This window comes from Hipposideros armiger, unplaced genomic scaffold (genome assembly GCF_001890085.2).
Source record: "Hipposideros armiger isolate ML-2016 unplaced genomic scaffold, ASM189008v1 scaffold_1130, whole genome shotgun sequence".
Lineage (NCBI taxonomy): Eukaryota > Metazoa > Chordata > Mammalia > Chiroptera > Hipposideridae > Hipposideros > Hipposideros armiger.
Window position 1 is genome coordinate 88,534 of NW_017732480.1, and position 24,285 is coordinate 112,818.

General features: G+C 37.2%; 1 protein-coding gene across 1 annotated transcript in view; it reads left to right on the plus strand.

Annotated features, from left to right (window-relative positions):
• Positions 1-24,285, plus strand: part of LOC109376431 (cystic fibrosis transmembrane conductance regulator) — a gene marked incomplete at its 5' end in the record, with an annotated part of 146,425 nt that overhangs the window by 85,589 nt on the left and 36,551 nt on the right. Inside the window, 2 exons of the mRNA XM_019632350.1 lie at positions 8,827-9,078; positions 23,034-23,189. Coding sequence (XP_019487895.1) covers positions 8,827-9,078; positions 23,034-23,189 — 408 coding nt within the window. The remainder of the gene's footprint in view (positions 1-8,826; positions 9,079-23,033; positions 23,190-24,285) is intronic.

A 24,285-nucleotide genomic window follows, 5' to 3' on the forward strand; every position in this document is an offset into this window, starting at 1 on the left:
CTCTATGAATGAATGAAGATTAAATACATACATACATACATAAGAGCTAAAGGGTGCAAAGGTGATGGTACCGATTTAGTGATATCAAGCCATCTGGTGACTGACAACTTGCCCACACTCATGGTTTCAGTGTTTGAATGAGGCAGTTGACAGTTATGTTCTTTAAGGGCTGTCTACCATGCAATAAACACAGCTAAAAGATCTGAGCACGTGAATGTCATCCTGCTTTCTTAATTCTCCAACAGCATCGGCAGATAAGCCTTCCCTGCTGTACTGTGTGTTTCTAACAACACAAGAGAAAGAAGCTACCAGGTGACCAGGGAGGTCTATGCATCTGCAAGGCTTACATTTAGGTTCCAGTCAACAGGGCTCTGGAAAGTTCTTGCAAGATTGATGCAATCTGAGAAGAGTTTTCTGTCAATAGAAACTCCCTCTGTTTCTCCTTTGTCCTTTTATTGCCTGTGTTTATTTTGGGTTCCAGCGAAGATCAAGTGACTAATTGTACAGTGATGAACAAGACACCTGATAGGAAGAAAAAAGGAGAACCTGGCTTTTCTTCTTTGCTCCTGATGCCTGATTCTCTTGTATTGAAGTAGTTTCTGCTATAAGAACCTGAGGGGAGAGTTCATTTCTCCTCATTTTTGGCCTCCTTTTAATGGCCTCCTGATCATATCCTTTTTTTCCCCCTGTTCTCACGAGTCTTTGTGGTATAGTTTCCTTTCATGACCTCTGTCCCAAGACTTCTTTCCATCTCACCATTCTCTTTCCGACCCTACAGAGTGCTTTTCTACTCTGCATTCAACTCTGGCCTTACCACCCTGTGGCCTTGGGCAAGTCATAACCCCTTAAGGGCTTCACTTTCTCATTTGTAAAATGAAACAATTTGGTTAGGAATTTTCTAAGGTTCCTGTCAGCTCTGACATTCTCTCTTGTTTGAACCCTTTCCATGTAAAATATTTCAACTCTTGCTTGTCGTGTTCAGGAACTATTCCAGATGCTCTCAAAAATCACACATACCTGCCACTCTCCCTGCGTGCTGAAGTCCAATGATGAAGTTATTCACCACTGCAATTGTCATGACTGACCAAACATATCTGAACCAATGTGTTACTAGAACCAAACAAGAGAAAGAAAGTGCCATTAAGCTGTTCTTGAGTCTTGAATTAGTAGAGGAGGCATATGAGAGTCCTAAGTCATTGCTGTAGTCCTGAAAAGTTTGGAAAATTTGTTGAACTTTGTGCCTATTCACTTTAATTTCCTAGGTTTAGATTTTCTCATTTGTACCAAGAAGGAACGGATTAGATCAGAGGTTTTCCACCTGGTAGCACATGAGGAATTATAAAATTATAGATTACTCAGGGTCCTCTAAGACCAGTTAAATAAGTTCTCTGGGTCAGGGGCAGGGTGTCTGGGCATGATGTCTATATTTTTCAAAGTGTTCCAGGTGATTCTAATGTGTATCCAGACTTGTAAATCACTGGATTAGATTATCTCTAAGTTTCACTTTAGCTCTGATTTTCTATGAATTGTGGCAGGGGATCAGCAAATATTTTCTATAAAGGGTCAGATAGTAACTAATTTTTTTAAAAGATTTTTTATTGGGGAATTGGGGGGATGGGAACAGCGCTGGGGAATTGGGGGAAGGGGAACAGACAAGTTGCTGTCATTTTGGACGGCCACTCACTGCGGCTGCTGGCCGCTCACGCTGGCTGCTGGCTACACATGGTAGCCCATGGCAACCCATTGCCACAGGGGCTACAGCCTAAGCTGTCACCAGCGACTCACGGCAGCCCAGCTCCAGGTTGAGCTGCTGTTCAGCATCTTACCTGTAGAGGGCAGTGTCACTGGCCCTCATATGTGGGATCTGAACCCGGGCCCTCTGGCATCCCAAGCCAGTTCTTAACAATCGCGCCACTCGGCCAGCCCAGATAGTAACTATTTTTAACTTTGCAGGCTATATGGTCTCTGTCAAATACTCAATTCTACCCATGTAGAGAAAAACAAATGGGTGTGGCTGGTTTAGCCATTGAGCCTCAGTTTTCCTGACTTCTGGTCTATAGGATAGAATTTCTTTGGAATTGATGGACCATCAGTAAATCATTTTTGTCCTATGTGTCAACCACTGATACATCTATAAGACATATAAAGGATGATGCTTCACAGAGTGTGGGGAAGACACAATATTTCAAAATTAAGATGCTTAGAGAAGCATCTTACATTATTTATTCAAATAGCAAAAACCTTTAAAAAATATTTTGATATGTCATTTTAGACTCCTCTTCTTGAGATTTTTTTGAAATATTTTTAGTGGATATCACATACACTCAATTGCATTCATTCACCAAACACTTGCTGATGGCCTGTCATATGCTTTTAAAAAAATAAATAACACAAGATAGAGTGTAAGTAAGCTCCAATTTGAGTAGTAGATTCAATGACTAATGTCAGACCTTTCACATAAAAGGGTAAATTTGAGTCTTCATTTGCCTGTTGACATACTCAGAACCATGATTATTAAAGCTCTTAATTGTTGAAAGTAAGTGTCAACATATTTGATACCTCCGTGTTTACTTAGGACAAGTCTTTGCCATTTTTAATGGATTTTCTTTGTTTTATGTCAAGAACACTATCTCTGTAACTTTTTTGAGTCAGAAAAAAGTGACGCTGACTAACCGTGTGATTTGCCACAGATTAGAGTGTGTAAACCATTTGTGTAGATAGCGAGTGATAATAATTTACTAAGGGTTAGAGTTTATAGTATATCATACGTAACTCACTTCTGCTGTTAATGTTAATAATTTATAGGAACATGGGACCTGACTTTTTATGTGCTCTAGGAGCACAAGTGATACATACAGAAAAATAGACCAGAGTTTCCAGAATATGTTTTGAGCAGAGCCTGTTTTCATGACAACCATTATCCCTTAAGTCTGCGTGCATGACCTAAAGATTATGCCAGTGACTCTAATATGGTCGAGGTTTCAGATCCGTGTTAGTGAGTGCTGGAAGGCAGTTAGCCTGGGCCTACCAGGAAGAATCTATGGTTTAAAACATGTTCATCTGTCCTGTTATATATTTCACATTTTGAAAATTTCTTTTTTAAACATGTGATGTTTTTCACATTGTGTCAGCTTTGCAGATGCTTCTCTTCACATTTATTTCTCCCTGTCTTCCTATAACGATGAGTTATAAAATCTCTACTGTTGCCAGCTGACCTCAGGCTTGCATTCTGGCATGTAGTTTGAGTGTTAATGAGTAATTTTGATACCCTGGTTTCTAAACAACCAAAAGGATAAAAGGACATAGAACAAATAGTTTTGTAAAGGAGAAAAGTTTGGCTTTTTTACTTATTCTGGAAAAGGTCTTTCAGCTTTTTCTTCCCTCTTTGTCAACAAAAGATGAAAAGGAAAACCAGGAATCATTTTCTTTTTCACTTAAACATATCCCTTATCAAGTAAGGTTGAAATGAGACTGGGGAGCTATCCTTTTACACCCTCATCACACTCCCAAAAGACTTTGTTCTCCTGATGTTTAGATTAGTAACTTCAGATGGTGTTATAAAGATAATGAGCCTCAATTTTAAAGATTGACTCAGGAAAATTTTTGGAGCATAATAAATTTAAATAAGAAAACCAAAAATTTAAAGCAGATGATTTTCAAGCAAAATTCTCTCCTTGTTTTGGCCAACTTTATAGAAATCTGTACAGATTATACCCGGATTTTGTCTTCACATGAAGAATAGGGTCAGTGACTCAGTGCCTGACTCTCCTTTTGGCTCCATTATTTACTTCTCATTTTCTAAGACAAGTGCTCCCACTTACGCTGAGGATGGCTGCAATCAAAGTTTGCCATCAGTGGGCTAGACAGAGCTGCTTCCTTACTTCTCCGACAACCCTGTCTATGTACAGGAAGCAGCAGCTAAGGTTAGAAGTTTGCCAGGTCACAGTCACTCTGATAATTGCCCAATCTGAATTTCCATCCAGCTCAATCTAGACAGCTGGACGATGATGGCACAGCAGTTTTTCACATGTCACTTGAAAATGTTTAGTAGACATTCTAAATTAGAGAAAGAATTAACTTAGGTTAAAAAGCTCAATGAAAACAAAAGATGAGACTAAACATAATTGGGTGTGTGGGAACTTCCTTGTAATCTGAATAGCAATGTATATTTTCAGGCCAAGAAGTGCAGGGGTGCAGCTGCAGCCTAGATTGCCTGCTAAAGTACCCCAGCACTGCCATTCTCCCTATGCAGACACTGCTTCTGCATGTGAGGGGAGCAATGGATTCATTCACGATTAACAAAGATGTTTTAAGCTAAGCACTAATGGGGAGGCTTTAACAAGGAATACTTTGACTAAGGTTATAGGCACAGTGAGTTTAACATGAAGCTCATAAAATGTAGTCTACAAGTCCTCTCACTTCCAAGGCCATATGTTTAATTATATATGCATAATTCTGACTGTTTTTCTTAAGAAGAGACCCCCCAAATTACTTAAGTTTTATTTATCTTTTTTATTTTATTATTATTTTTTTTAAGCTGAGCCATCTTGCCACCTGTTGGCAGCTCAGCGGCTGCTCAGCTCAGGCCAGGACTCGAACTGCTGTTGCTCAGAACTCGCAGTCTTGAGCAAGCTCTTCACCAACTGAGCCACTCTGCCGGCCCTAAATTACTTAAGTTTTAGGATCCACAAAACCTGGGTCCATCTCTGGTTGCAGCTATGATTCTTTGGCTATGAAATCAAGTGTTCAAAAACTACATTTTTGCTTTTGCTATCGTTGAATTCATTTTCCATTTGAACACTGAGGAAAAGAAAAAATCTCAGAGATCTTGCTAGAAGTGGATCTAAGTTCTGAGGGGAGTTTTCAGAATGCCAAGATACTAGGGGGAAGACGCATCTGGCCCTAGGCTCTCTCTCTTGTCATGTCACTGTGTCTGAGGCACTGAGGTTCCCATCAGACCTAGAGGTGTACAGTCCAGTCAGATTGAGTCTTTGTCCTTGTCCTGACTGTGAGCTCTACTTTGATGAACTCTCTCTCAGGTTCCTCCATGCCTAAGTCATGGAGGAACCTGAGAGCTCAAAGGATTGGTATTATCTGTCCTCCCTTCAGCCCCCTCTGGAAATACAAGGAAATCTGATGTGATGTAATCTGTGTCTAGCCATGCCAAGCAACCATGTCCACTCCACTGCTCCCATGCCATGCCAGGCACTGGAAGCTTCTCTAAAGCATGCCTGCTTCCTGGCTCCACCTTGGAATTGAGGCACAGGCCTCCTACATTCTAAAATCCCCCAAATCTACTTGAGAATAAAGCCAATGTTTGGTTGCAAGGCAGGACTACTCTTTAGAGGTACTGGTGTCTCGGCCCTCTTGTTAACCTTCATTCATGAGTCAGGTTGTGGAGTGGGGAGAGGAGCTGTTTCTATTTCATATAAGTTCACCTACGGCTACCATTTCTGCATAAACACTGTGTTTTGCGTCCTTCAGGGTTTTGCGTTTGAAGCTTAAAACCCAATATTCACGTGGCTTGACATTTTCAAACTCTCAACCTCTGACTCCAAAAGCCAATTTTTGAAACTTGAAAGATCAGAATTGATGTTCTCTGCTCTGGTTCTGATGTACCTTCTCCTTCAAGAGGCAGCAGAAGTAAAATGTGCAAATTGGAGAGCCTGGGAGGTACAAGGCATTCGTTAGGGATTTATAATATTATCTGGCCATATCATCTGTTCAGCAATGGCATTTCAGTGGCTGCAAAGCTGACCATAATGCGGTGTCTGCCCGAGCCACCTTTTCTTCCCATTGAAAATGTTCTAACCCATTGACTTGAATATCTCTGCTCGTAGGCTGTGGTGAGTTCCCATTGTTAAGGCTGCCTACTTGTTCTGGGTCAAGGTAACCTGGCCACACTCTGGGCAACCACAACCTTCCATCCTGGGTCACTTTAAACAACTAGGCTGTATGAAAGGTGAAAGGTGAAATATTATTTTTCTAAATTTGATAGATATATTCCATTTGCCACATTAGACATTAGCAGTTCTGGAGTCCCCCTCTGAGGCAAATTAGCCTCGCTAGTGAAGAATGTAACCTGATGGGCTCAAACATAAATTCATACAGCAAAAATTATATGCTCCATTTCAGTGCTGCCCAAATTGTGGTTTTTGAATGTCATTTTCTAATAACACTGCATATAATTTTGAGTAGTTTAATAGCAATACTTAAATGTTTTATTGATTATTTGGAACTTTTAAAAAGTAAAGGATTTAGGGCCGGCCGAGTGGCGCATTGGTTCAGAGATGGCTTGGGATGCCAGCTATGAGCAGCAGGGCCCTGGTTCGGATCCCACATGAGGGTCAGTGACGCTGCGTCCTCTACAGCTAAGATGGTGAACAACAGCCCGACCTGGAGCTGGTCTGCCGTGAGTCACCGGCGACGGCATAGGCTGCAGGCCCTGCTGCAGTGAGCTGCCAAAAGCTACCCTGTGTGGTCGGCAGCCAGAGTGAGCGGCGGTCAGCTGGTGTGAACTGCCAAGAGCTGCTGTGAGTGGCCGTCCAGAGGCTGGCGACCGATCTGCCTCACCCGGGAAGAGCACAATGATAATACCAACATGGACCAGTGAAGCAATGTCCTCCACAACTAGACTGAAGAACAAAAAGGACAGCAACTTGTCTGTTCCCCTTCCCCGATTCCCTAATGCTGGTCCCCTCCCCAATTCCCCAATAAAATCTTTAAACATAAATAAATAAATAAATAAATAAAAAGTAAAGGATTTTTGTTACACAATGTCTCTCTTGACATTCTAAAGCACTTAACAAAGACGAGTCTGGACTTCTCCACAGCACTGAGACACAGAAATATCAACCGTTCCAACTGTATTTTATAAAGTGAAGCTACATTTCTGCATTTCTCTAAATTTCTCACTTCAAGAGAGTGATATTATGCTTATGAAGGATACATACAATAAGGTATTTTAAATGCATTTGAACTATTTCTCTGGAAGTTCCATCTCAGTAGTAGTTATAATTCCGATTTATCTTCCAGACTTTATATAGGCTAAGCAGCATCCTGGGAAAATTAATGACAGTGAAATGCAGGTCCATATTTTAATTCAAAGTTAATAAAAACATAATTGAATCAGTATTTAAGAACACCACAAAATCACTCATAATTTGGAATTTAAAATATTATCTGTGGGAGCAACAGTGATTACATGCCTTTCACTTCTCCCAGAATTATTTATGATGGATGTGGGTGGGCTTTGCATACTTTTCCTTTCCATTAACAATGTTTGGTTTAAAAGGAGTCTCTTCTTGAACATTGAATAATTATTGATGATAATTCCAAGGTATTTTCAAGATGAAGGAAAGTGAAGCACAGACTTATTAGCTACAAGAAAGAACTCCACAAACAACAGGCTGGCTCAACAGCTTGTGAAAACAGGCAATTAGATGTGCTAAGCGGGAACTTTTAAGGGTTAATATCTAAATCCTTCAGTTTCATCTACCAGTCATTTCACACTAGAGATAAAGAATTTTTCCCATTTAACCTTTAGATAATGAAAAATAGAAATCCTAGAAGTAAATGCCTCAAATGTATTTCTTCCTACCCCTTTTTTTGCAAAAATTATCATTTCTAATAATCTAAGTCTTAACTATAAATAAAATAATACATTAACATTGTAAAAGAGAAGGATAAATTCTTGACTGAGTAAAGCCAAGAATCAACAATTACTTTTAAGACAAAAAAGCGTTAAATTTCTGTCCAGTGAGCTGTGAACATCTGGGAAGGGCTGAGTCACAGGGTCAAGGGTAATATCATTTAACAACACAAATTGAATGAATTCACAGTTTAAATTTTTGTCTTCTTATTCATTCTTCTTATTCAATATTTATTCATACATATTTGATCATTTGCATATTTACTCCTTTAGTCATTAATTAATTTTTCAGAAACATTTACTGGGAGCCTTTTGTATGCCAGGCTATTTTTAAAAATCATATTCCAAATTCCAATAAGTCATATAATTATTGAGAGAAATAAACAGGTCTTGGTAAAGAATTTAACTAAGTACCTTTAAAAAATAATTGAGCTCTTTTATTTCTATGTACATTAAAGATAGTCTTTATTAGATGTTACATGAATAAGTTTATAAAGAGATGTATATTTAATTTCAAATGCAACCCTTATACACAGTCACATTTTGCTCAGCAAGAGATTGATCTTTAATTTAGATTAAAAATATAATTATTGACATGCAGATATATGCCAATGACTTAAATTTGTTTGGATTATTGTGAAGTTATTCAAAATTTAGTAAGTGACAAGAGTCCACTTACCTCCAGCTGACATACAGAATCATAAACAGTTATGAAGTCCGTTCGAAAGAAAGGCAAGAATCTTCCGTAGTAGTTTTGAGATGTAGAACAGTTTATTGTAACATGTAGTTTTGAGATGTAGAGCAATTTATTGTAACATACCAGTTGTGCAACATTGTTCATTTTGCTGCTCATAGTAGAAAACAATTTTTCCCCTTGACATCATCTATTCTCTTGAGTATGGTTTGGCTATTTATGTGCAGCTTGCATAACTGAGAATTAAGTGATCACAAAAATAAACAGATCTATTAAAAATCCATTTATATAAGTCCTAGTTGATTCTCTTTGGTTAACCTTTTAATTATATCCAATTATTTCTTGTTACTTCCTTGAAAAACCTGCTGACAAATAACCAAGTAACGACTACCTAGCGTCACATCTAAAGTTCTTCTTTAGGAAACATCTCATTATGCCTGCAGCTCTTAAACATAATAAAATGCTGTTATTTTCATTTCAGATGCGATCTGTGAGCCGAGTCTTTACGTTTATTGACATGCCAACTGAAGAAAGTAAATCTACCAAGTCAGTCAAACCACACAAGGATGGCCCGCTCTCGGAAGTTATGATTATCGAGAATCAGCACGTGAAGAAAGATGACATCTGGCCCTCAGGGGGTCAAATGACCATCAAAGACCTCACGGCAAAATATACAGATGGTGGGAATGCCATATTAGAGAACATTTCCTTCTCAATAAGTCCTGGCCAGAGGGTGAGAGTTAAACATTTCTTGCTTTGTTAGACCCATGTTCAGTAAGCAAATCTTAGTAATCTAGACGGATGGGTTAGTAGAATCCATTTCTAACACCATTATTGTAGACTCAGATCCATATTGAACATACAGGTTTCAAGTTATTATTATATGGTATCATTGTTTTCTCCATATGAAATTTAGTTTGCAGAGACCTGAATCTATATAACAGGTTTATTTGAAATGTGATTTCACTTGCAGAGTATCTGCAAGTAATAAACTGATTACTAGTTTACTAACTGAAGAAGCCATTAAATAAACCAAAATTAAAACATGCTTTAGATTTTACATCTTGAAACTATCTTTCATTTCAGGTAAGAGAAATATTTTGTTGCTGACTTCATATAATATCTTATTCAATTTTACCTAATTTACACTCTGTCAAAGAAGTGGAACTTTTTTTTCTCAGCTTTTTTCAGCTTGTTTGTTTAGTTGGTGTTTTCATCAAAGTATGGAGTAATTTTTTTCCCAATAATTTAGTAAGCAAAATTTTATTATTTAATAAACAAAAATAACCATGCTTTCTACGTATATCCATTTAAAACTGATTTCTGTCAAATAAAGAAAAAAATCCCATCCTTTATAATGTAATATAAAGAAGTATTTAAAAACAGTAATTTTAGTAGCATGTGAATTTATTTATCCTAAATGTAAGATTATAAAGGTGAGTCAAAATTTCCAGTGTGTCATTTTTGATTTTTGGTGAAAGAGATGGTCATTCTCCCTACATTTCATGCTCTATAAATATTTCATATTGTTTTTAAATCCTATAATGTAGGCCATTCTATTAATCTACACAGGAGCATTCTATTGTTTTGATTGTTTTTTTAGGTAAGAGAGAATACAAAATTTAATAATTTTTTTAAAAAAATACAAGAGAGCCATTTCTTATGAAAGCTGAATTTAAACACTTCATGTCTTTGTGGTTTAATTTCAGAGATTTTTTTTTAACTATTGAAATAATGGTCAGTAAAGATTGTTATGCCACCATTACTATCGCCACATCTGTTATGACTTGCTTTCACCCATGGGTTTGGGAATATTTGATAATGTAATGCACTGGTTAAAGTTCTGTGAAAAAAAAGTATAGAATGAACAAAAAGTTTCTGCATACCATGCTAAATGGATTAAAAGAGCCCACTGGAAATGTTGACTCTCCTTTTTAATCTTATAGTTAGAATAAATAAATTCACACTCTATTATATTTCTTTATATTACATTATAAAGACTTGGATTTTTTTTCTTTTCTTGAGAGAGAACCACTTTAAATGGTCATAAATGGAAAGACTTTAGATTTTCAGGTTGAATTTGCCCCTGGTATTAGAATGAGATTGTTTATGGGTATCACAGCCCTGATAAAATTTCTGACATTTTTGACGTTTTTGCTTCATTATTGAACTCGGAGAAATGTTAAAGTTATGCTTTAGAACTGTGTAATATCAATGATTTGCCTTAGTCCCCTGCCCTGTTGCATTGAAAAAAGCATAATTAATTACTGTCTTTTGCTTTACACATCAGTGAATGCCACCCTGGGGTCACCAGGATGGGTGCCTGAAGTGCTGTCATCAAGTTATAAGCAACAGCAACAATAGATTGATATAAACCAGCTGTAAAGCTGTGGTAAATGGTTTGCTTTCCTTCTTCCTGACATCCTCTCATCTCTCAGCTTCCCTCATGTTCACTTGCCCACTCAGTTAAATCCAAGCAAGTCCTAGTAGAGTGACAGAGTTTGCAGTCCTCATTTCTGTGCATAGTTTCCCTGATGTGACAGTAGTAATCAGAGATGCTATAAAATGAGGAAGAAACAGCATGTGCAGGCATTTCATTTTCTCTGAACCTATAGACAGAAAACAGACCACATGTGTTCAGTAACTATTCTTTGCAAGATACTGTCTAGGTGCTATGAGGGAATTAAAAATTAACCACATAAGGCTGTGGATGTTGCCATCCAAAGAGGGACACTAATGTTTTGTGAGTGCTTATTATGCCCTAAGCATTGTTTAAAGACCTTTATTTGTTATCACATTTGTTCCAGAGGTAAATATTATTACCCTTTTTGTGCACAGTGGAAAAAGCTGAAGTTCAATTAAGTGAGTGAAGTAACGGGAGTCTTAAACTCAGGTCTGTCTGACTTTATTGCTTTTTTTCCCCACAAGTTGCCACTGCTTCTCTTAAAAGAAGTAAAAGAAGGAGCAGAATACGGGAGAGATGGAGAGAGGGAGGGATGGAAGGGGGGAGGGAGAATATGTCCCAGAAGATGACAATCTAAACTGAGAGAAGTATGAGATGCAGTAAGAGCTGAGGCGGATTTATTGCGAAGCTAACAAAGCTTAAGTTTCAGGAAACTTCACCGCCTGAACCCCTTCAAAGGTTCTGTGCCTAATTTTGTATTTATAGTTTTAATCTTTATTCTTGGAAAAAGCTCCCCCTCCAAATTATATAAGCTTTAGGCTCCCAAAAGACCTTTGTTATCCCCTTGAATAGGAGATATACAGGTGAGCTGCTAAGGTAATTCAGAGGAGGAAACTGGTAGGATCAGTTTTGGCTGGGAGTTGGGCTATTCAGGGAGTTTCCCACGGGAAGTGGCATTTAGAATGGGACTGAGATGTAAACTGTGTATTTGAACAAGGAAAGGCAGGTGAGGAAGGATGCTATAGGCAGAGGGAATGTCACAAGGCATGGAGCACGTACAGAAAAGTTACTGGTTCAGTCAGGTCGGGGGATGCATGAAGGATACAATGGATATATATATATACATATATATATATATACATGTATATACATACATATGTATATTTATACACACATACATATATACACACATACACATATGTACATATACGTATATGTATAATGGATATATATGAAGGATATAAAGGCTGGAGCAAGATGGTGGAGATCATGAATCTTGAACACCATAGCAATAAAGTTCACAACACAGAAAATCCCAATTGATTCTGCTACAAAGTGGCCTTTGCTCATCTTCAAGAGCAATGGTTCTCAAAATGTGCTCCCTAGGCCAGCATCATCTGCATCACTTGAGAACTTGCGAGAAATGCAGATAATTGAGCCCCACCCAGCCCTACTGAACGAAAAACTCTGGGAGTGAGGACACTGGTCTTGCTTTATCACACCTTCCAGGTAGTGCTGGTGCATGCCTGCCCAAGGGTAACCATTTGGTGTAGACGAGTGAGTGTAGACGTTCAACTACAAGTAATCGATGAAGCTGAGTCCTGAAGTGAGAAGCTATGCAGAACACCAGTGCTGATGGTGAGAAAGTAAGAACACCTGTGTGAGAGTATGGCTACATGGAGGGATTTGCCTTCGCACCACAGAGGAGTATGTGGGGTTTTTTTGGTTTTTTGGGTTTTTTTAGCTGAGCCATCCTGCCACCTGTTGGCAGTTCAGCAGCTGCTCAGCTTGGGCCGGGACTCGAACTGCTGTTGCTCAGAGCTCAAACTCTTGAGCAAGCTCTTAACCAACTGAGCCACTCGACCGGCCTAAGGAGTATATGCTTATTCAAGACAGGAGGAAAGAAGTGGAGTTCAAGAGAATTGAGCAAAGAATTGGGAAATTCCTTGTATTATACAGCCTTAATGTTTGAAGTCAGCTATAAACCAAAGTCATGGAAGTTGAATAGGATGAGTCCTTCGACTTTGTTCTTCTCCTTCAATATTGTGTTGACTATTCATGGTCTCCTGCATCTTCATATGAACTTTAGAATCAGTTTGTCAGATCCACAAAATATAATACCTTTCTGGGATATGGTTGGGATGACATTTAATCTATAAACTTGTGAAGAACTGACAACACCTTGATATATTGAGTCTCCCTGTCTGTGAACATGGACTATCTCCATCTATTTAATTTTAATTTTTCTTGGATTTTATTCATCAGAGTTTTGTAGTTTTTCTCATCTTGATCTTCTATATATTTTCTTAGATTTATACCTAAGTATTTCATTTTGAAGGGTGCTAATATAATTAGTAATGCATTTTTAATTTCAAATTCCCATTGTTCATTGCTGGTATGTAGAAAGCAATTGCCTTTTGTACATTAACCTTGTAACTTGCAACTTTGCTATAATCACTTATTATTTCCAGGATTTTTGTTGCTAATTCTTCTGGATTTTACACATAGACAATAATGTCATAAGTGAGTATAAAGACAGCTATATTTTTTCCTTCTCAATTTGTATGCTTTTTCTTTTTTTTTGTCTTATTGCATTATCTAGGACTTTCAGTATAATGTTGAAAAGGAGTGATAAGAAGCAATATCTTTGCCTTGTTCCTGATCTTAGCAGGAAAGCTTTCAGTTTCTCACCTTTAAGTATATTAGCAATCAGGATTTTGTAGATGTCTTTATCAAGTTGAAGAGAGTCTCCTCTATTCCTAGTTTACTGAGAGTTTTTATCAGGAGTTGACATTGGATGTTGTCAAATGAATTTCTGTATTTATTGATATGTTCATGTGATTTTTTTATTTATCCCATTGATGTGATGGATTATATTAACTGATTTTCAAATTTTAACCAACCTTACATATCTGGGATAAACCCCACTTGGTTGTGATATATAATTCTCTTTATACATTATTAGATTCCATTTGCTAGTATTTTGTTGAAGATATTTGGATCTATGTTTACGAGAAATATTGGTCTGTAATGCCTTTGACTGGTTTTGGTATTTTATGTCAGTGCTGGCCTCATAGAATGGGTAGGACTCATTCCCTCTGCTTTATCTCCTGGAAGAGATTGTAGCAAATTGGTAGAAATTCTACTTTAAGTGTTTGGTAGAATTCACCAATGAATCTATCTGGGCCTTGTCATTTCTGATTTGGAAGATTATTACTTGTTGATTGAATTGATTTAAAAGGTATGTACCCATTCAGATTATCTGTTTCTTCTTGTGTGAGTTTTGACAGATTGTGTCTTTCAAGGAATCGGTCCATTTCATCTGGATAATCAAAGTAGTGAGCATCAAATTGTTAATATTGTTCCTTTATTATTTTCTTAACCATGGGATATGTAATGATGTCCCCCGTTCATTATTTATATTAGAAATTTGTGTCAATTTCTCTTATTTTCTTAGTTAACCTGACTAGAAGCTTATCAATTTTGTTCATCTTTTCAAAGCATCAGCTTTTTGTTTCATTGATTTTTCTGTGATGATTTCCTGTTTTGAATTAAATTAGTTCATTGTGCTCTAACTTTTATTATTTCTCTTCCTTTAGATTTAATTTGCTCTCATTTTTTAGTTTTCTAAGGCAGAAGCTTAGATAATTGATTTTGATATTTCTTCTTTTCTAATATATGCATTTATTGCTTCAAATTTCCCTCTGTACTGCTTTTGCTATATGCCCTGAATTTTGACAAATTATATTTTAATATTTATTTGTTTGAAATATTTTTTAAAATTTACTTGAGTTTTCTTCTTTGACTCATGTGTTGTTTAATCTCCAAATATTTGGGGATTTTCCAGCTATATATCTATTACTGAGTTCTAGTTTAATTCCTTTACGGTCCAACAGCAGACATTGTAAGATTTCTACTCTTTTAAATTTGTTAAGGTGTGTTTCATGGTCCATAATGTGATCTATTGTGCTTAATGTTCCTTGTGAGCTTGAGAATAATGTGCATTTTGCTGTTTGATGAAGTAGTCTATCATCTACTTCAGCAAAGTAGATGCTTTGTTGGATGCTGTTGGATGAAGTAGTCTATACATGTCAATTATATACAGTTGACTGATTGTTCTAGAGAGTTCAACTATGTCCTTGCTGTTTTTCTGACTGTTGTATCTGTCCTTTTTTAATAGAGGATTGAAGTCTCCAGCTAAAAGAATGGATTCTTCTACTTCTCTTTGCAGTTCTGCCAGTTTTCACCTCATGTATTTTGACACTCTGTTGTTAGACACGTACACATTAAAGACTATTATGCCTTCTAGGAGTATTGACCACCTTTTCATTATGTAATGCCCCTCTTTATCCCTGATAATTTTCCTTGCTCCATGTGAAAATAATTTAGCTGCTCTAGCTTTCTCTGATTAGTGTTAGCATGGTATATCTTTCTCTATCCCATACCTTTAATATATATGTCTTTTAGTCTATAATTTTCTTCTTTTTGCAGTGTTAATTGAACACTTTATGAATCTATTTTCTCTCCTTTCTTATAATATCAGTTATAATTCTTTAAAAAAATATTTCATGGTTGACCTAGAATTTGCAATATGTATTTTCAACTAATCCATGTCATCTTGAAATAACACATAGTGCTTCACAGTTAGTGCAAGTATGTTATTATAACAAAATATTCCCAATTCCTCTCTCTTGTCTCCTGTAATGTTACTGCCATTAACTGCCATTAATTTCACTTGTACAGAATACATATGAACATACATAATTGAATACATTGTTGCTATTATGTTGAACACTGTTATAGGTTAGATCAATTAAAAATAAGAAGTACAATTTTTTTATGTTACCTTCGCTTGTTTATTCTCTGATACTCTTCCTTTCTTTATGTAGATCTGAGTTTCTAACTTGCATCATTTTCCTTCTTTCTAAAGAACTTTTTAAGACATTTCTTGCAACACTGGCCTACTTGCATCAAACTCCCTCAATATCTGTTTGAAAGTCTTTATTTGTCCTTTATTTTTATTTTTTTCTTTTAATTGGGGAATTGGGGAATAGGAACAGTGCTGGGGAATTGGGGGAAGGGGAAAGACAGTTGCTGTCCTTTTGTTCTTCAGTCTAGTTGGGAGGACGTTGCTTCCATCAAGTTGGCACCATCATTGCGCTCTTCCCCGGGTGAGGCAGATCAGTCGCCAGCTTCTGGACGGCTGCTCACGATGGCTGCTGACCGCTCACGATGGCTGCTGACCGCTCACGCTGGCTGCTGGCCTCTCAAGCTGGCTGCCGGCTACACACGGTAGCCCATGGCAACCCACTGCAGCAGGGGCTGCAGCCTACGCTGTCGCTGGGGACTCACGGCAGCCCAGCTCCAGATTGAGCTGTTGTTCAGCATCTTAGCTATACAGGACAGTGTCACTGGCCCTCATATGTGGCCCTCTGGCATCCCAAGCCAGCTCTTAACCAATGTGCCACTTGGCCAGCCCTGTCCTTTACTTTTGAAAGATAATTTCACAGGGTACAGAATTCTAGGTTGGTGTGGGTTTTTTCTCTGAACACTTTAAATATTTCACTTTGCTTTCTTTTTGCTTGCATGTTTTCTGAAGAGCAGTTGGATTTAATTCTTATCTTTGTTCCTTTATAGATAAGGTGCTTTTTCCCCTGACTTTTTTCAAGATTTTTTTGCTTCTCTCTGATTTCCTATAGTGTGAATATAATATGCCTCCATGCAGTTTTTTGTTGTTAATATGCTTAGTGTTCTCTGAGCTTCCTGGACCTGTAGTTTAGTTTTTGACATTAATTTGGGGGAAGTTCTCAGTCATTATTTCTTCAAATATTTATTTTATTTCTTTCCCTCTTTCTTCTCCTTCTGGTATTCCTATTACAGTTATTTTATACCTTTTGTATTCCATAGTTCTTAGATATCTGTTATTTTTTTCAGTCTTTTTTCTCTTTACATTTGGTTTGGAGGTTTCTATTTTCATATCTTCAAGCTCAAAGAGTCTTTCCTCAGTCATGTTCAGTCTATCCATGAGCCCATTAAAGGCTTTCCTCATTTCTGTGACAGTGTTTTTTCTTTTATCTCTAGCATTTCTTTTTGATTCTTTATTAGAATTTCCATCTCTCTGCTTACATTATCCATCTGTTCTCACATGTTTTCCACTAGATCCCTTAGCATATTATTTATTTATAGTCGTTTTAAATTCCAAGACTGATAATTTCAACATTCCTGGCATATCTAACTCTGGTTCTGATGCTTACTCAGTCTCTTCCAACTGTTTTGGGTTTTTTTTTTTAGCATTATTTCATGTCATTTTATTGGCATGTGCATGGTGGTGTTCACTCAGAGTATGCTAAGGCAGGATACACAGAGAAGCTGAGATAGACAGACGTTACATGTTTGCTTAAAAAAAAAAGTTAGTGCTGAATAATACCATCCTCTTTCCCAACACATTTTACAATTACAATTATGCAAAAGAATTAGTCCAAGGTTTACACAGAAGGAAGTTAACCTGGTGACACATTTTTGCATTGTTAATCTGTGATGTGTCAGTGTTTGGCCTATAGTATGTTTGAAAACTGTGGGAATTTTCATTTCTTCAAAAATAATTTGTATAAAATGTGTATATATACATAAAATAATTATATATTTACATATATATAATATCGATATCTAGCTGAGAAATTACTATTATCTGCCTATCTTCCAACTGTTTTTTGTTTTTGTATTTGTTTTTATTTTGCTTTTTAGTATGCCATGTAATTTTTTTGTTGAGTGGTGGGCACAATGTACTGGATAAAAGGAACTCTGATAATGAGGCCTTTTTTGGCATAAGATTTGGGGGAAAGGGTAGTGGTCTATATGATTAGGTCTCAGTCTTTAGTGAGCCTGAGTTCTTGAATGGTGACCTTCACAAGGGCTTTTCAGATTTTCCTTCCCCTTAGGTGTAACAGGATGGCTAGCATGGGCTGGAGTTGGGTATTTCCCTTCCCTAGATCATTAGGACCTAATGAAAACCCCAGTAGGTTAGGCTCTGGTAAAATAGTTTCTCTTGAGGGAGTCCTCGTTAAGGAGAGCAGAATGCTCTGGGGTATTGCAAAATTGTTGCTTTCCTCCTCCTCCTGCTGGATGCATGAGGCAATTTTTCCATGTTCTTCATTGTGACATGATGCACGTGGAGGGGCTTCTGGAAGTAATACTCACAAAAGTGTGCTCCCCTCCCCCCGCCTCACCCCTATGAATGGCCACCCTGGAGTTTTTTACTCTCAGACTTATCTACACTGAGCCTCCAGTAATTTGTCAGTTAAAGTTTAGGATTTCCTACCTGGGTTCTGGTTCCTGTGGAGGTCTTCAATTGTGGGTTTCTGCTCTAGTAAGTTGTGATTCGCTGTATCCACCTGTCTGTCTCTCCACTTTTGGGGGTAGCAGTTTGTCATGTGACTTCAGATGACAGACTCTCTGACAGATTTAAGAAGCGTTTTCAATTTTCAGTTTCCTCAGCTTTTTACTTGTTGTTAGTATGAGGGATGACATCCAAGTTCCTTACCTGCTGGACCAGAAAGTCCTGTTTTTCTCTTTTTAATCCTTTTGTTTGGCACATTGCCAAGCTTACTATCTGTTAAATGAGTGAATCAATGAATGGCTTATAACAACTTCTAGGTCATATGATTGACTAGAGTAGGAATTGATTCTTTTTTTTATTGTGAAATGAACGTTTTTTAAAATTAGTTTCAGCTGTACAACACAGTGCAATACTTATACTTTTTACTCCTCAAAGTGACAACCCCCTCCCCCAATCCACCTCCCCACTCCCTCCTCCCCCCATATCATACATATCTATTACAATTCCCTTGACTCCACTCCCACACTATACTCCACATCCCATGACTATATATATATATATATTCAATTATAGTTGACATACAATATTATACAACACCAGCTTCAGGTGTACAGTGCAGTGATCAAGCCTCTTCCCCATCCATGAAGTGGTCTCCCTAACAAGACATGTGACCATCTGACACCCTACAAAATATTTGCAACATTATTAATTATATTCCCCGAACTGTCTTTCATGTCCCTGTGACAATATTGTAGTTACCTATTTATGCTGTCTAATCCCTTCCTCTTCTCCCTCATCCCCACCCCCTCCCAACTAGCAATGGAAATAGTCTCAGAGATTTAGAGGAAAAGCTGAAGGAATTGATTCTTAAAATGTTATTCTAAGCAACTCTCTTAAGAATGTCATTTCTACTGCTTTGCCCTTAAAGCCAACAATAGCATCTTGCAAACTATAATAAGATGCCTCAAACATGCTTCTTGCTTGCTGAGGGAAGAAGCAGACTTAAATTTAGTGTACTGTTTTGATTATCTGGATATCCTGAAAATTCAGCTGTAGTCTAATTAATCTTCTTGAAAAAAAATTTGAAAAAAAATTAAATTTTTAATGGATTTCAATGTTCTTGGTTATATGGTATGTCTGAGTCCATTCAGCTGCTATAACAAGATATCATAGGCTGGCTTTCTAAACAACAGAAATTTATTTCTCAATTATGGAGGCTGGGCGTCTTAAGATCATGGTGCTGGCAGGTTTGGTATCTGATGAGAGCCTACTTCCTCATAGACATCTGTCTTCTCACTGTAATCTCACATGGTGGAAGGGGTGAAGGATTTCTCCGGGGCCTCTAGATAAGGGGCACCAGTCCCATTTATAAGGCTCTACTCTGGTGACCTACACACCTCCCAAGGGCCTGACCTCCTATTACCATTACATTGGGGGTTACGATTTCAGCATATGAATTTGGGGGAGACACAAATATTCAGCCCATAGCATGGTGAAAAGATGAAAATAATATTTCATGCAGAAAAGTTATTCAATTCATATTAAAACACTCTGTTCATAGCAATTACATTAGGGAAAAGATGTCCTATTAGTTTCTTAGGACTTTAGTTCATAGAACCTGCATTTTACATTTTATTTTCAATGCATGAGAAATGTAGCAACTATTTTACAACTTTTACTTTTCAATCTCAAAGTTTATTTTAATTTTTTTTCTAAATTTTAATACCCATATCACCTTCTCCCAACGAGAATATCTTTTCCTTTTCTTTTTCCACTCAAAATGCAGGCTTACGTTTTTATTTGGAGCCAGGTCTTTCATGATAAACCTAGACTTATCACAATGACTCAGATGGTATATTGTATACATCACAGTGCCAGACAGCCCTCTGATTAAGTAAATATTTCATAGTCCTTCAAGATCTATTCTTTTAGGTGAGCTTACCTACCTTCTCCATTTGTAGTCTCTTCAAAATACAGAGATACCAGAATAATTCAAACAATGTTAAGGGTTCAGATCATAGCAGCACAAGCACCTAAGTGCCTATTTGACCTGATAAATGCATGGCATTCTCTCTTGATAAAAACTGATGCAAAGAAGCTGAATCATTCAGTAACTTATAATACTGGAGCTATGAGGAGCATATCCTCAAGAATATTATACAAAGAATTATGTTGCATTAATAATAAACAGAGGTATGTCAACATATAAAAGGTACAGTTGTTATCACTTTGTGGATCTAAGTTTCATTTGATTTAGTACCTAAATTCCTAGACCACAGGAGATGAAAAATAATTACAGCAGGTCCCAATTTGTTGCAGTGTTAACATGGTGAATCAGGTACTCTAAAAAGAATGTACTGAGACTGTTCTATTCATGGTACAATGAAAGCAATTACAACTAGTACCTTATCTAACACTGTTTAACTCTCCACATAATATTTTGATTTATCTTGATCCAAAATTCTCAGAGAGGAGGAACATTGAAGTTACTAGAAAACACTGACTTGGAATAAGAATAGATCTTAAAAGCTTATTTGCAGGAAATACTCTGGCTAATTCAACAGATCACTGAGAAGCCTGGAAAAACAAAGCCCAGAAAAGAATTATTAAGTGCCAATTATCTAAACAACAGGAAGACTTTGTTAGCTGTGACCCAATAAGATTCCTTGCTATTGAAAAACATGTCAAACATAATGTGTAATACCAGCAGTTCAACAATAAAAGGAAACCAGAGCAATAGCTAAAAACTTTAAAGCTAAACAAAAGGTTTACAAATTGCCTGTCAATCCTGTCTTATCCCAACATAAAAACTGAGTTCTCTGAAAACGGCAGTATTTGCTCCTTAAGGAAGGGGAATGTGGTCGTTTACCCTGGTCATTAAAACCTTGACTAATGATATAGTGGTCTGGACCTCAAAGGACTTTTATAAAAAATTATTGATATGACTTTAGAGAAAATCTCTTCCTCCGACTGAATTTCCTTCCCTTCCCCCATATCTCATACACGGGGCATATTCAGATTGCTTATACAAAGCTTTACCATTGTATTTGAAAAATCATGACATATGGTGAATGTGTTTGTATGTCATGGGCTGATTCAGAAATGGAAGTGTGCATGTGAAATTTCAGGTGATTTTTAAATTAAGAGTTGATCTGGTAATTGACCAAATTAACTAAATCCATTTGTTTGTTAGATCAACTAAATAAGTTTAGCCACTCATCGACCTCTCCCTCAGTCCCTCTCCCCCTCCCCATCCCTTCTATCCATCAATCCATTCACCCACCCACCCACCGACACATACATACATACATACACACACCCATCCATTCATCCTTCCATCTGACTGTCCCTTAGTCACTCCAAACAAGTATTTATTGAGCATTTTATGTGAGCCAACCATTACACCAGGTGCTAGGAATTCAATGGAAAATAAGGCAAACTATCCTGCCCTTGAAGAATTTATATTATTGGGGTTAACAGCAATAATCAGGAAAAGAATAAATCAAATAATTACCAATTGTGATTAGCAGAATGAAGAACTTCAAAAGGGTGTTATGTATAACATTTTGTTTATCTGATGTTACTCAGTTGTCTCAGAGAACAAAGATTTGTGAAAATCTCATTGTAGAGCTCTTATGAAAGAAAGACAATTGTGTCATTATTATTCACCAGTTTATCCCAAAGGCCTAGTTTATTACCAGGTTCCTAGTAAGTTATTAATAAGTTCAATAAGTTATTAGTATTATTATTACAATAAATGCTCTCATTTATTGTGGTCCATGAATTGATTCTGGTTTACAAACTGTTACTGGTCTGTGATGACATAAGGATAGAAATTTAAAGTAAGTATTTTTATTATCTATTTTTTAAAATACTGATTTGCAATGGATTGGAAACTAAAAAAATAAAAATAAAAATAAAATATCTGTCCTTTAGCACAGATGGTGTGAACAGCACTGCTCTAAAAGACCATTTGCTCAGCTTTACTCTATAAAAAGCTAAGTGATAAAAAAGAAATAAGAATAATGTAAGGGGAAGGAAATGAACATTTGTTCAGTGCCACTAAATGTCAGATGGTTTATTGAGTATTCAGTTAATGGCTGCAGGAATGTTTGGTCCAACTCAGAACACCTTCCTCCAAGTGCTGGATCTGAACTGACATGAGCACACAGAGTCGCGCTCTTCCAGTAGCACCTGCTCTCTCCTTGCAATGCCTGGTGTTCTCACTTCCATACTACGCTATTATGGTCTTTAGATAACAAGAATAGTTTTTCCTTTTCATTAATATCCTTTTGGCTCCCCCAAATTCTCTTCTTGCCAATCAGAGTGGGTATAAGAATATGATTTGACAACTGTCCAAGTGCTTATCCGTGAGGCAGCAAGGCACACCCTGCTTTCTCTGGGAGTGTATAGCTCACTGAACTTCATCTGATTTATTGTCAAGGCTGAACTTGACACTTGCTTAATTTATTAAGGACAGTATTTAAGTATGAGGACTGTTTGCAGATTCATTAATCTTTAAGCTTGTATTCATATTTGGAACTAGATCAAGTTACAGTCTCTGCTTCTGGCTTGAGCTCAGCCTTAGAAATGATGTGCATTGAGACACTGTATCTTAGGTTTTCCTTGATGCAAATGGGCATTTTCAGCCTTTTGGCCACTAATAACAGCCAGTGATAAGTGAAGCCAGCCAGCATCACGGGTCCAATTCCTTATGGCCATTTCTATATTCTGTTTCAGGGATGCTCTGCCCCAGATCAATATTGGTCAGAATTGGGAGTGCACAAAAAGGTTTGAATGAATAACTGAAAATCTTCCCTGGTGATAATAATAAAAAAAATAGTTCCAGTGTTTTTCTTTTTTTTTTTTTTGAAGCGTAATGCCAGATTGAGTTTGTGGTGGGGCATCTGTATGTCACAGGTGTAATTCCATTATTCTTACATTCTAGGTGGGTCTCTTGGGAAGAACTGGATCAGGGAAGAGCACTCTGTTATCGGCTCTTCTGAGGCTGCTGAACGCCAAGGGGGAGATCCAAATAGATGGGGTGTCGTGGGAGTCAGTGACCGTGCAGCAGTGGAGGAGAGCCTTTGGTGTGATCCCACAGGTGAGCCAGAAGGACATGGCTGAAAAACAAGTCTGAATGTGTTGTTACCATTACTGGGCACCTGCACTCAAGAAATTCACATTCCCCTGCAAAATATATTCATTATATATTTCTGTTTCTTTTTTTATGCAATGCAGTCTTTCTTAGGGTGAAAAAATACCTCTAAAAGCTTGGAAGTCTCTGACATTCGGTTATTGATATATTAATAATTGTTTTTTAATTACAATTGACATTCAGTATTATTTTATGTTAGTTTCAGGTGTAACATCTATTGGTGGACACTTAGGCTGTTTCCATATATTGGCTATCTTAAATAATGCTGCGATGAACATAGGGATGCATATATCTTTTTGAATTGGTGTTTTGGATTTCTTCAGGTAAATACCCAGGAGTGGAATCACTGGATCATAAAGTAGTTCTATTTTTAATTTTTGAGGAACCTCCATACTGATTTCCATACTGGCTGCACCAATTTGTAATCCCACCAACAGTGCACAAGGGTTCCCTTTCTCCACACCTGTTGTTTGTTGATGTATTGATGATAGGCATTCTGACAGGTGTGAGGTGATATCTCATTGTGGTTTTAATTTGCATTTCTCTGATGATTAGTGGCATTGAGCATCTTTTCATATGACTATTGCCATCTGTATGTCCTCTTTGGAAAAATGTTCAAGTCCTCTGCCCATTTTTTAATTGGATTGTTTGTGGGGTTTTTTTGTTTGTTTTGTTTAGTTTTGTTGTTAAGTTGTATGAGTTCTTTATAAATTTTGGATATTAACCCCTCATCAGATATATCATTCATGAATATCTTCTCCCATTCTTTTCATTTTGTTGATGGTTTCCTTTGCTATGCAAAAACTTTTTAGTTTGATGTAGTGTCATTTGTTTATTGTTTTCTTTTGTTTCCTTTGCCTGAAGAGAGAGATCAGAAAACAATGTCAGAAAGTTCACTGCCTATGTTTTCTTTTATTATAGGAGTTTTATGGTTTTGGGTCTTATATTTAGGTCTTTAATCCATTTTGAGTTTATTCTTGTATGTGGTGTAAGAGAGTGGTCCAGTTTCCTTTTCTTGCATGGATCTATCCAATTTTCCCAA